The sequence below is a fragment of the Rhodnius prolixus genome, unplaced genomic scaffold (assembly GCF_049639745.1).
Source record: "Rhodnius prolixus isolate KJV_2025 unplaced genomic scaffold, Rpr scaffold_1, whole genome shotgun sequence".
NCBI lineage: Eukaryota > Metazoa > Arthropoda > Insecta > Hemiptera > Reduviidae > Rhodnius > Rhodnius prolixus.
In genome coordinates, this window is record NW_027411581.1 from 21,171,220 (window position 1) to 21,184,959 (window position 13,740).

At 31.4% G+C, this 13,740-nt stretch overlaps 2 protein-coding genes across 2 annotated transcripts in view; one reads left to right on the plus strand and one right to left on the minus strand.

Annotated features, from left to right (window-relative positions):
- LOC141457276 (uncharacterized) overlaps positions 1-2,050 on the minus strand; it is a 63,947-nt gene extending 61,897 nt beyond the window's left edge. Inside the window, exon 1 of the mRNA XM_074134028.1 lies at positions 1,892-2,050. Coding sequence (XP_073990129.1) covers positions 1,892-1,924 — 33 coding nt within the window. The 5' untranslated portion in view covers positions 1,925-2,050. The remainder of the gene's footprint in view (positions 1-1,891) is intronic.
- Positions 2,051-12,102: 10,052 nt separating this feature from the next.
- Positions 12,103-12,423, plus strand: LOC141457418 (small lysine-rich protein 1). Its single transcript, XM_074134371.1, has one exon. It carries the CDS (start codon positions 12,138-12,140, stop codon positions 12,387-12,389), a length of 252 nt encoding a protein of 83 aa, XP_073990472.1. The 5' UTR covers positions 12,103-12,137; the 3' UTR covers positions 12,390-12,423.
- The last annotated feature ends 1,317 nt before the right edge of the window (positions 12,424-13,740 follow it).

Below are 13,740 nucleotides of genomic sequence, written 5' to 3' on the forward strand. Positions count from 1 at the left end.
TGAAGGATCACATGGATGAACTGGAACCTGGGACCAAAAGTAAACTGACTAATTTGAGTTATTGCAAAAGGAATCCATACGTACGAAATGGACTGAAGTATCTAAATGAGATAGACTTACTTCTTTTTTCCAATACTTTTGTTTAGAATTATTAAAAAGTACCGATTGTTAACTTTAAGTAAGGTTATCCATAATTGATTTCAAAATTACATAAAATATAATAAAGCAAAATAATAGCTATTGAGAACGGTGAAAGATGAAATAGCTCCTTATACGGTTAGTCCACATAACCCGTATTAACAATGTTGTAACGCTATTGGTAAGATCCTTTGCAATACATTATATATGGGTCAGAATCAACTACAGGCTACATACGCCTACTACCTTAATTTTTATGTGAAAATTTTTATTTATTTATGAAATGTCTACTAGTTTATATGCGCATAATTTAAAAACTCCTGTTTATTGACTTCCTGTAATACAATTTAGTTCCCTATAAAGATCCTAAAGAAAAAGAAAACTTCAAGTCTGAGGATTTAAAATTTGTTCGTGTTTGATTGAAAACATATTTGGTTTTTAGGAAAGACCTGCTATTTTATGGAAATTTAATTGCTTCATAATGTCATAAAATTAAAGATATGGTATACACTACTCGTATATCCAAAACTTGTATTGGAGCAGCTAGCCCTCTTGGAGCCCCTGACAAATTTATTTATGAAAATTAAAACAAACGAGGAGCACTTTTGAAAAAATATGTTTATATTCATGAGGTATTAAAACTAAATTCTCTTTTCATAATGAAGCAATTAAACAGTACTGGACTATATGTATAGACGCAATATGCGATTGCATTCTCAACTAAAAAGATTTAAAATTGCAATTAGACGTCTGTACCATTCATCGATGTCGTTTGTTGAATTATCAATACAATCAAAATATTGTTTTGATAGTTAAAAAGTTGGTTTGTCTTTTATGTCCACCTCTTAGATTGCTGATTAGATTCCTTGCTGGGCATTTTGGTTTCATCTTATGCCAGATGGGGATCACAATGGTGATCATACCATAACTTTTCTTGTAGAATTGTGAGGAGGAAGAAGCTACCCTCATTGAATTCTGCTTAGTTTGTTGTAAGATCTCTGGTTAGATAGCTGTGCTGAAATACTAAGGGCGTTTCTCTCTGAGGTTACTAACTGAATCGTTCATAATGCTGGCATTGAATAGTTCCTAGCATTGAACTTCCAATCACTTCTTCAACCAAATGTTCATTATTGATGTTTAGGAAATAAATTTTCATAAAAATTTAATACGCCATTTTAAGGAGGGAATGAACAGGGCATCCTTGTGAAATAAGTACCCGAAGGTGAAAGAGAAATAAAGAGTTGCTGCGTTAGTTTATAAAAGGAAAATAAAAAAAATCGTGGGTATCGTTTACATTAGAGCAAAATTAACGCTTATCTACATAAGGTAAAAATACTTATAAATTGCTAAAACAAAAATCATCGTAATCTGAAAAAAAAATATCTGTGATTTTGATGTGATAAAATAAAAATGTTTTAAACTAATAATTAAGAATTACTGATAAAATAGATTCATTGATTGTTGAAAAATTTAAATATCAAGTTCAGCATTCATGTATTATTAAAATTAAATCTGTAATAGTATGTTGGAAAATGATGCCATTGATTTTGTTTGAATGAAGGTTGCAGTAACAAGAGCGGTATAGGGGTTGTTAGTGGGTTAGTTATGTGCAAAATCTTATCAAAGTTTTCAAGAAAATTAAAAATAAATAAATAAATAAAACTGATATTAGATTTTTCTGAAGAATCCTTACTTTTAAAATTAGACAAAAAAACAATGGGTTAGTTGTAAAATAAAGGCAAGTGGCACATACGATCAGAAGACAGGCGAGAAGGGATGTCGGCATGACGACCTGGTGGACACACTGTACCGTACTCCTGAATAGTGAACTTAAGAAGAGAATGCAACACACTGTACAGCCACCGCGGATCTGTGTGGGAGCCACGCCGCCACAATATTCTCTCTTAGCCCCCTCCGCTGCGACGCACCTAACTTCTATCTCTTTAGCCTCACTAATATAGTCATATCTTTAATTGCCGCTAAATTGCCGATTATACAGTGCGATGATTTACAGCTTAGAGACAACAGTTCTCTCAAGATTTGAGCCATTAAACGAGGCTTCGGTTTAAACTATTGTTAAGAAGAAGCATAAACAAAAGTTTCCTTAAACGAAGCAGCTTTTGATTTTATTGCTTTCGTTTTTTTTTAACTGTAATGTTTCCCAACCTAAGAAGTTAGGACAGTTTCTTGTACTGAGCCAGGTCTGACTTTCTATAATCTTTTAATACGCATTAAATAAAATTTCAGGCTAAAACGTGAGTCAAAACACTGAAGCTTTGAGATCTGCGCAAAAAACAACTCGATCCACAAACATGTTTACAACTTCAAACTTTAAAATGTCGAAGATCCTCTATCGTCTCTCTGAAATGAACTACGTTTATTAGTAGCATAAATCCTAATTAAGGCCGAGTATTACTTACAAAATTACCAATATCTTTTTTCTTGCTGTTACAATGGTTCTGATCCCTAAATAAAATAATATTTATATAAAGTATACGTTTAATTATATAAAGTATACATTTATTAATATATTTGTATATCAAATTTATATGTATATGTGAATGGACAGATCACAAATTTGTTCTAAGAAGTTCTATAAATTAATTCAGTTACCATAATTAGAGAATTATATCAAGAACTTTCATGGACAGTCATGTCACTATTTATGGAGCACAAAGATGTATCTTCCATATTTTGCAATAAATACATAAATAAATAATAAATTGAGTATATGATTAGTTGAGATAGCCAAGATTAATGCTGAGAGGTAATCCAATTCGGGTGATCCGTGGCCTAAGAATTTTATCATTTCTTTTGGATATATGTTCTTTTCAGATATTAACTTAGTATCGTTGATAGTGCTGTGGGCTGACCTATTGAATCAATCAGTATCATCAGAAAGGTTTGCCTATATTTATTGTTTTTCCGAGGTAGGGCAATACCCTGGGACCTTTAAAATCTACTGGGCTTCCTTTTCTCGTGTCAGATGGTTTCTTATAGCACTCGCTGATATCAGAGAAATCCTAGGATCTGAGTGGTATGTGCTACTCCAGAACCTGGTAGTTTCGCTGTCAGTCAGAACGTGTTCTGAAGTTCGCTCCATCTTTCCACAAAATCTACCAGTGCCATCACGTCCTAGACCTCAGCTTCTTTAGATGCCTTCTGAGCCGACAATGCCCCGTAAAGAAACCTGCTATTTTTTGGGGAATTTATCTTTATTCAGGCTGAGGCGTGCCTCAGATCGGTTACGATTATAATTACCCAAATAGATCTTCGCTTGTCTCACAGCAGGAAGGCTAGTCCAGTGCGCACTTTAGTAGTTCTCCCTCTTCAAACTCCTCACGGAACTTTTTTTTGTGTGTTAATGTTGGTTTTGGATATACTAACACACGGCTTAAAACCGTGGCTGAGGTGTTTTCAAATTCAGAAAAGCTGATCTGTCCAACTTGGGAATATCTGGACGGCGATACGGCTTTCTTTGTGCTTCCATCCCCTCTAATAATGATTGAATTCTTCGTAGTAATGTATATAACCATTAAATCTAAGTAGCCAGTTGATTAAGCGACTTCATCCAGATCACATGTAGTATAACCTTGATTGAAGTTCGATAGGTAAATAAGGTTCAGGAGGAAGACCTCCCAGTTTTAGTTTAGAAAAAACGATTTTTACTTTAAAACGTCACACTAGTACAATAAAAGATGTCTACGTAATTGATACGACCCATACAAATAGTTTTTCAATGAGGTGAACAGTGGGCTAACATATTGTTAGTCTGTACACTTATTTACATATCTAGGATGGTGTTACATCAAACAATAAACTAATAACATAGGATAGACCGCCGGCAGCATTGGTACTCAAACTGTTCACCTGGTAGGAAGCTCTGGACAAGGTCACCACTACGTCATAACCGTGTAATAAACGTTACATATTAATTAGTTGCTATGAAATGAATTATACATAAATATAGGGAAATAATATGATTTAGCGAAGAATTTCATAAAACACGGTAATAGTCGAAGATATTCGTTCAATATCTTTATTTAAGACAAACAATTCGACCTCTCAAGAACGACAAACACAAAACAGTAGCGTTACTAACTACTAACTAGGTCACTAACCTCTTTTAAAGTACAACAAGTCAAAATCAAATTGAAACCATAACTACAAAACTAAATGAAAAATAAACATTACAAAACACATTACACGAAAAGATATTTTTTCTCAAATCTCATGTGGCGATTGAAAAAGTCCAACAATCAAATCCAATGTAGGAAATGATATGAAATGAATTCCGGGGGAAAAAAATATAGAAGAAATATTCCAATATTTAATAGAACAGTGACCCAAGCCTCGTATGATACAAAATTAAGTAAGAACACTACAACACTGTTGATACTCAGCGCAAAAACCATCAAAAATTTAGATTTCTCCGACCCAAAAATACTAAAATAGGAAGAAACACACAAAAGATAGAAATAATGGAACAGAAAACAGTGTTTAAACTATTTCAGCGAGAGACTTTTTCTTCCGAGAAGTTTGGTTTTATTGCAATTAATTGATGGATTATTTTTGCAATTTGAATGTGACTATATAAATATTCATTTAAAGCTGTTCTCAAACTTGTCCCTATGCTGTGAGTGATGTATCCCAATTTTGGCGTTTCACTTGTCATCTTATACAGATCCATATGCTTTACAAAATATTCGTGTTGCTTACCTGGTCTTGTATCTCCGTCATAAATCCTTAAGTATCTGGCCCTCGAGTAATTCACGAGTTCGATGCATCTTTATCTTTATAAATATTTAGCCATCTCAGTTCTCAATTCATGAGGGTGCTTCCAGTCAGTTTTCTTAGATTCTTCTACGTTCTTTTGCTGGAGATGTGCAACTACTTAATTTATGAGATTTAAGTTTCTCATTAGCGCTTCATAGTTATTGTTGCTGGCTAATTAATTATTTTTATTACTATTGTAACTTATGGGCTATATTGTTCAGTGGTTGATGGACTGGCGAAGAAAGAGAGGCAACGCCACCAGAACAACCGGTTGCGTACCTTCAAGCTAAGAGTAATGGTGGAATTGGAGGAGGCACAGAAGAAGTGAAGCTGAAAGAGGCTTTCCTGCAGAGATGGTGCCAAACACCTCTCGCAGAAGACGAAGCATGATTTCCAATAGGCGCTTTTCTTTAAAATTAATGTGAAAGACAGCTCTATTGCCTTGGGTGCAACTGGACCAGAGAATGACAGGCAACTGCTCGACATTTTCTTCAAAACTGTCATGACTATGCAATAAATTTCGCCATATTGCTATTAAGATCTTTATTGTATTGGGCTGCAAAATCGAAACGGGATTTTCCCCCTTCAAAAGACTGTCTTTTTCTGTTCTCACGTTACAAACAACTCTATTTAGCTATTGCAGTAAACTGATCTAAGAAGATCTAAGGCAGTCAAGCTCGATCCCTGAATATTTTTATAGAATCCAGTGCACTAACGTATCAGCTAATAACTAAAAAATGATTTTTTTTATTATTAAGTGAGAGTAGCGAATAAAAAAGGTAGTATTATCTTTAAATTACTGGAGACGAGACAATTTAATAAGTAAGTACACTATAAAAACAAGCGTCTGTATTTTTCTGCGAATTTGTTTAACTAACAAAGCAGAAGGGGAAAAATACATCGGTCAGGTCAACGTCTATTTGAAAAACCATTGGTTGAACGTATATGGAATGATGACTGTACTCGTGTGGGAAGCTGTGCCTACACGGTGAACATTGTATGGCTGTGAATCGTCTGCAAACTCAACAAACCGGAACAGTGTTAATGTGTACATTGAACTTGGAAAAATAGAAAAATTAATCTCCTCTGTAATCATTATATTTTTATCTCAATTCTAATCAGACCCTTTAGAGTGAGGAGTAGCAAAAAAAAAAAAGGTAAATCTGCAATCTATTAAAGCCGATTGAGACAGTAGCCTAGTGGGCGAGAATAGACCCCAAAGTCGTTCCTTTGCTCGTTTAAAAGAATATGATTAAAAAAATATGGTAACTCAAAGTCTCCAATTTTTTTATAGGTTTTTCTAATAAAAAATTTATCATCTATTACTAAATGGAGCCAATCGACTAAGAAAAAAAAATATTACCGAAGAATGTAGAACTTGTGCTAAAATAACCAAAATTATTAACTTGAAATCCTCCATTTCTTGAGGTAATAAGAATTCTTTTTCAAGAAGATAAAGTATTTGATAATATTTTGTGTGCAACTAATAAAGATAGCATATTTCTCTCTATGAATTTTGAAAATTGTAAAGAAATTATAGAAAATGGTTATTCTATTCTTAAACGTGACAAGTTCCTATTATTATTAATAATAATAATTATAATACTAATAAAATACTCTGACAAAATGTATTAAATATAAACTTAAGTCTTCTCAGACTAGTAGGAGAAAGTAATACCTGAATTCTAAGTAATACTTTAAAATGACTATATCGTAATTACCTTCAATTAATAATTTTTTAATAAAATGATAAAGGAGATTTAACCTTGCCTACGATAGTACTCAATAGGAAAAATCTAACCGTCAATCAGGACACTTCCTAGAGTGGAGCTATTGACAAACAAAATAGGTTTTGTAGCGATAATTCGATTAAAGTTGAATATATGTAGCTAGCTTCACCTTCATGGAATAAAAATTAGCGGACAGTACATTGCACGATTGCTGCAATTGGGAAGACAATGTTTGCCTCTCGGGCTTTGTATGATTACTTTTTGATATTTGATTGCTACAGACCCCAATTAAAAAATCTAATTTCATTTGTATCTCTAAACCAGTTGGTTGTGAATTAGCTGAAGATGAAACCTAAACCACAGCATTTGTTTCATGCAGGAGAAATGAGTTGTGGGAAATATATGAGAATGTGTGGTTGTTTTATCTCAGCCGACATCAACATTTTCTCTCTAGTAGTTTCTTTTACTTTATTTTTACTTCGCAAATTATTCTTTCAGTTTAAAACAACTGACGGCTCGAAACAAACAATTTTCCTAATATTGATTTACTGAAGTAAAAAAGGAAATATGCTATTTTCAATTTTTTTCCTGTAAAATTATAAAAAAAGATTTTGTATTTTTTGATGTACATTTAATTTCTACAATCTTAACCTTTTCGTGGTCATGAGCGTTCTTTAAAAAAATAACTAACTTATTGTATGTTTGTTGAACGATGCCCATTTCATTTCTTTTTTATTTATTTATAAATCCCACTACAACTCTTTTATAAATACTGAGATTCAAACTGTTCCAAAGATATTTTTCAAATTTGAAAACAATCGCTTACTTATAAAGTTCAGAACAAATACCATTTACTTTAGCTCCGAAATATTGTAGATATACTTCATCATTAATCTCAAATAGTTTGAATGACAAAATGGAATATAATGTCAATTATAATTAATTATAATGTCAATATAATGGCATATAGTATCTCACTTCAGGTAAAAAAATCGATTACAAAATGATTGGAACCTTTCCAAATTGTGAAATTCATATTGTGACCTGTTGTGGGTCGTGGAAGACGTAGCCTTTCTTGACAACCTCCTTGGAATCAGTGGCAAAGCAAAGAGAGAGTGAGTGAGGGTTCCCAAAGTAAATATGAAGAAAACATTTTATATGAATAACCAAAAAAGTGTATTAGGAAATAGAAAAGCTAAGAATTAATGCTGAAGAAGTCCTCATTTAATTAAAAGTTTTAATATCTCGTCTCGTCGAATGAATTGGAATAATTAAAAATCATATAGGAATATACGGTGAACGAGTTTTAGAAATCGGGTTTGATCGTGAACTTGATTTAAATAATATAATAAAATATACGGAAAATTAGAAATTTACTTTGAATATATGTATCTAAATACACATTGTTTAATTTAGGGTTAATGTAGACTTGTATTCTTAACAGAGACTTACCCAGTACCAATTGCATAGCTGGTTTTTTGGGTCCTATCTGATTATGACTAAACCCAACATCACACTTTTGTGACGCATTGATGAAATTAATACTCCAAATTAAAATAAACAAACCTTGTATTAATGTTTAGAGTGGGCACACGAGTCTCTATTATACATCCTTGCGCTCATCCTACGAATAACATTAAATACCTACTAGCGCCTACACATTACAAATATTCTATACATTTGATCAGTCTGATTGCGACTTAGATATTTTTATTTTTTAATTATTCTAATAAATTATATTTGCATGTTTGCGAGCTTATTAAAGAAATAAAACCTGCACATAGTGTAAGTTCAATCTTATCAATCCGTACACTTATTTCCAGAGATTTAACATTGTTTTTACTTTATCTTCTTCCTATTTGGAAGATATTGGAACATTAGGGCTAGACATTCGGGACTGTTTATAAAGGATCTTAAATTACTTTAAATTTGTATTAAATCATAAACTGTATTTTTTCTTTTGAATATTAAAATGTGGTTTGATAAATGTTTTTAAAGTACAGTTGTTTTTAAATTAGCTTAATAAGTGTAATTAAAAACTTCCCCAACTATTTCTGTTTAGAAACATTTCATAAAATATCTTTTAATTATTATACCTTAATTAATTTATTTATTTTTAAACTGTTATTTTGAAAAAGAAACATTGTGCAGTATGTTTTTTAACTTTAAATTTTTAACAGTCTTATTTTTGCATTTCTTCAATAATATATACTCAACTCTTCATCCGCCCAATAGAATTTTCTTTCCACTTTTTTTTACCTCTAAAAAATGGATTTTTACACTTAGATATTTTACTACTCATTTAAAATCCTTAAAAATATCATGAATTGTGGAAGAATACAATTTATTTAGATTGAAATAACAGTTGTTATGGAGATAACAACACAACTACTGGATTGTAAACCTATTAAACTACAAGGTTGAGTCCATGAATAATACAGTTGATTTAAACTGTGTTTGTCTAATGCGTTCTGACAGAAACTTTATATTTACTTGGAAAACAAATTCCCACAATGACAAGACAACTACAAAGTTCCAAGATTAAAAAATCTGAAACCGGTCGGATGTATGTATAAAAAAAAGAGCAATATTTTTTAAGTTTAAGGCGGAAAATAAATCTACGTTTTTAAAATTCCAATTTGTTTTTCCCCAGCACTTGCATAAATTTTGAAAAGAGGCAGTATGTGAACTGCCAGCGGTCCATTGTGAGAAAAAGATAAAATGTGTGGAGATTATACATACAAATTAAAAAATTAAAATAAAAATTATAATTGAAAATATAAACTTTATTTGGTCGGTCCAAAAAAAAAAAAAAAAATGAATGAAAAAATAATTGTAAAAATTTAACTTATAACAAATTGTAATCTGACCCTTAAAACAACTCAGACCTTATTCTAAAAATACATTTTTATTTTTATTTTTATTAACTTAGATATATAATACAAACGACATTGTACATTTATACAGGGCAAACATACCAGTATGGATTACATACCTATATCCTCACTCAGAGTACAATGACACATTCATATAAACGTGTTTGTCTAAATAATCTACGTAGATCTTTTACATTATTGTGTTGCCCTTGATGCAAGGCCGCAGTGGGTGTACCACGCCTCGGACGGTTTAATACCTCAACTTCTGTGCTGTTGGGCGCCCCTCATCATTCATTCATTCATTTGTTTTTCTTTTTCTTTTTTTTTCAGTACCACCCGGTCATTCTCGCATATAAAGTAAGTAGGTGTTGCAGACCATCTGTAGCAGCAACATTTTGCCGAGCTGATTTCAGCATAATGTTGATTTGAGTTATTAAAAAAGCATTTTAAAAAAATCAAGTGTGTTAATTGTAAATTATTAATAATTAGTTATATGCTTTACTCACTTACAAGCTATAGTTTTTTTGAGTACAGATCCATAAATTGAGAAGATACTGAGAGTTGAAATTTTTGTGGGCAATAACTTCCTCAAAAATTGGTTCCCCGTTTATCTCACTTTCTAAACAACATATTAGAATGGAATTTTGTTCTCTTATACACTATACTCTACTCAGTTATAAGCTACAGTTTTTATGTTTACAGATCCATAAATTCAAAAGAAAGAGAGAGTTGAATTATTGGTTCAAATATCAAAAAAATTAAGAATTAGTTAGTATTTTTCAATATTTTGACACGCCGAGCTTAAAACGTTCGCCATCGCTGGCTTAGTTTTAAATATCTACTCCTGTTGATGCATTGTTTAGTCGATTTTTTAAGTTGTACTATAGGCTCCTCACTTATTCAAATCGAGAATCCATCCATTTTGATCTACGATGGATATGGTGCTTGTAAGTGGAAGTATTTGATCGAAACTGTGTTTTCAAATTGTTGTTCAATTTGAAAAACTCGTGTGACGTCCGTCCCTTTAGTCCGTAAAATTGAATTTTAGATAATGATTCGATGGGCGAACTAACTTATGAACTACGTAGATATAATTGGTTAGTGTTGCATTATTTTTAACTACCACAACCTCCAAGAGATCTTCAAGAAATTACTATTTCTTCCTGAAGAAATCTCTCATTTGAATAACCATTTAGCGGAATGAATTTTTAAGCTTTTAGAGACATGGACTAAAGTGATAGGTATGCAAATTCTTGAAACTTTTATTTAAAACATTTTAGCGTAGAAATTGATGTTAAACGTTTTACGAGTGTGAAATCCTTCTCTTAAAAGTGTCATTTTATTAAAATAACAGAACCATCTCCTGCGCCATTGAATGGGAATTTGATTTTTTGCTACGATCCTGGAACGAAAAAGCCCAATTAACTGTTTGTTAGTTAAGGATTCAACATGTTTCAAGTGAACTTGATAAGAAATACTTCTATTCATATTCTGAACAATTTTTCACTCATTTCTGCAAAAATTGTTGATCATTAAAAAAATATGTTTTTCCCCTGCTTCCATAATACGAATTTGGAATATCCAGGTTTCTCTTCGATGTAAAAGGTTTTAATTTTTTTAACTTGAACAGAACGGAAGTGTTTAGAGTTCATTAGTTAATAGAAAGTAGTTGCATAGATGGTGTTGTGGTGATACATGCGGGTTTCCTGAAAAAATCACCACATTGACAGTACATTACTTCACGACGAGTACATTTAAAAGGAACGATTCATTTTCATCCACTTTATTAAGACGAGAAATGTATGTGTAATGATTTGTAAGGTTTAAATTACTGATTTACTTATTATAAAATAAAAAAATAAAAGCTTTGTTGGAAGAAGTGGAGAAGTTCATTGTGCCAGACTAACTTTTTAGTTTATAGAATGGGATTTTCAAATTAACACCAATAAACATTGCAACTGCTGTGTCGAAATCTTATTTGGTAAAATCAAATCCCTGAAAGAACCAGTTTATTGTTGTGAATGAGGTTTAAAACTTTTTCAGAATCATCTTTACCCACCTAATTTTTGATAACACATATTGCATGGATGAGAGTTGTCCTTACAATGATTTTATTAGTGGAGGAACGTGATTACAATGTTTCATTTCTCTATTATATAGAATTAATAAGCATTAAGATATAATACGTTTTTTAAATAGTCATGGATAAATAAAATGTTCAATACCACTCCATACTCTCGAAACCCATGCAGAGCATCGCTAATTAGGTGCAAAATCAGTTATTTATTTATTTCAATCATTCAATTCTTTTTTAACCACTGTCATTTTTTTGCAACTGAAAATTATGAAGCTTACGAAAAAAAAAGAAATATATTTCGCTGTATTTTATATTTTACTTTACTGCAGTATTAAAAAATTCTTTTATAAAATGTATGCCCCCTTTTTTTTTTTAATATATTTGCATAAATGTAATTTAAGAGAAATATAAAAAATAAAATTTTAAATATATTTTTTAAAGTTGGGAAAATTAACAGAAGTTTTTTGCTTGACCTTAAAAACCAGAATATTGATCAAACATTCTTTATCACAAGCAAGGTACCATTCAGCTGTAGAAGTTATGGCGGTTAAAGGGAAGAAGAAAGACAAGAAAAATGGTGATAAGAAAAAGAAAGTGCCGAAGAGAGCCACTGTAAAAACCGGAGGCAAAAAGGAAGGTAGATCCAAAAGCAGGTGTCAAGTAGATGTTTTGAACGAACATGCTGTGGAAAACGCTTATTACACTTGTCACAATGTAATGGATATACTAAGAATCAGAGGATTTCCATGGCCTGAACTTGCCAAGAAGAAGAAGAAGGGTAAGAGGAAGTAAAAGTGTTACTAGTATGTGTGCTTCTTGTAATCTAGCACTTTTAGAACAAATACTTTCCAGATATGTATCTTATCAGTGTTGTATAATAATATATTTAATAAAATGTTTTTGCGAGGTCTGTCAGTCCTTATCACTTGTCATTTTTTTAATAAGTGAAGAAATCGTCCAACGATACCTAATTTTGATGTGTTTCCCATCATTTTTACAGAATGCAACAGAATTGGTGCATAATCCAGGTAAAAATTTTTTATTGTTTTTTAAATTTAAATTTAGTTTTGTTGCCATAATAGAAAATTCTCTCTTAGCTGGAATAGTCCCTATCCTAATATCACTTTACTCGTATATTAAATTAAGTAGTTATAACAAGATAATAGGTAGTCATCAAAAAATTATTAAAAAAAAAAAATATTTACCATTTCAGCAAATTTATTACCTTGGTTAATTTTTTTTAAAATATATATATATTTTAAATAAAGGTGAACAGTCAATATTACTGGTGAGGTGATTTAATGATCAGTTAAGTACATAGAACAGGAGAATTAAGAATACCTAACTTAGCATTGAAACCATAGAATAGTCAGGTCCGCACAATCTAACGGCAGCATTAGAAACTAAATAACAATCTGAAGTTTAATCACTTCAAACTGATATAGTTTAATCACATTCTCCTTGAACTACTTTGGTATCAGCTTCTTTGTATTATTGATGTTTTCCCCTTAGTACCAAAAAAAATTCATTTTTGAAACTGATTTCTCAGAAGTACTTTTCTGCGTTTGAGTTTTTATTGCCATTTTTTCAGTGTTTTGGAGGTTCAAATACAGATTTGGATCAAGTTTTATTTGCCCCAGATGACTGTATTATCTGCCTTCCTCATGATCTAAATTTTTCTCTATAACAACAAAATTTCTTGCGCTCTTCGAAATATTCGATTTTTTGGCATTAATTTTTATTTTACTGGCTGGGCATCGGTCCATAAAGTAAAAAATGCAAATACCGTCTCTTTGGCAAGTATAATTACAATTCACCAAATAAGTTCTATCAGCTATTCGTATAATTAATCTGGTTTATTCTTTGAAATGTATAAATAAAACTGTATTTCAGCTTCTTCTCATCTTAGCGATGAATCTAGATTAATTCTGGAAAGAAAGAAGTGTTTAAATTATTAGTCTTAGCTGCCAAACTCTTCACGGCTTTATCCTTGTCATAGAAGAATATTAGAAATTGGAAAGCATTTTACTCATTGAAATAAAATAAGTGATTGATTTTATCTGGTGGTTGTTGTCGTTTTTAAAGGTAATTTTTTGATATGGTTAGTGATTGTCTGGTACTATTATGATGAGAATGTTTTATA

What these genes read in the sequence shown, in the direction of transcription:
- LOC141457418 (XM_074134371.1), top strand. Translation starts at nt 12,138, where the DNA reads ATGGCGGTTAAAGGGAAGAAGAAAGACAAGAAAAATGGTGATAAGAAA.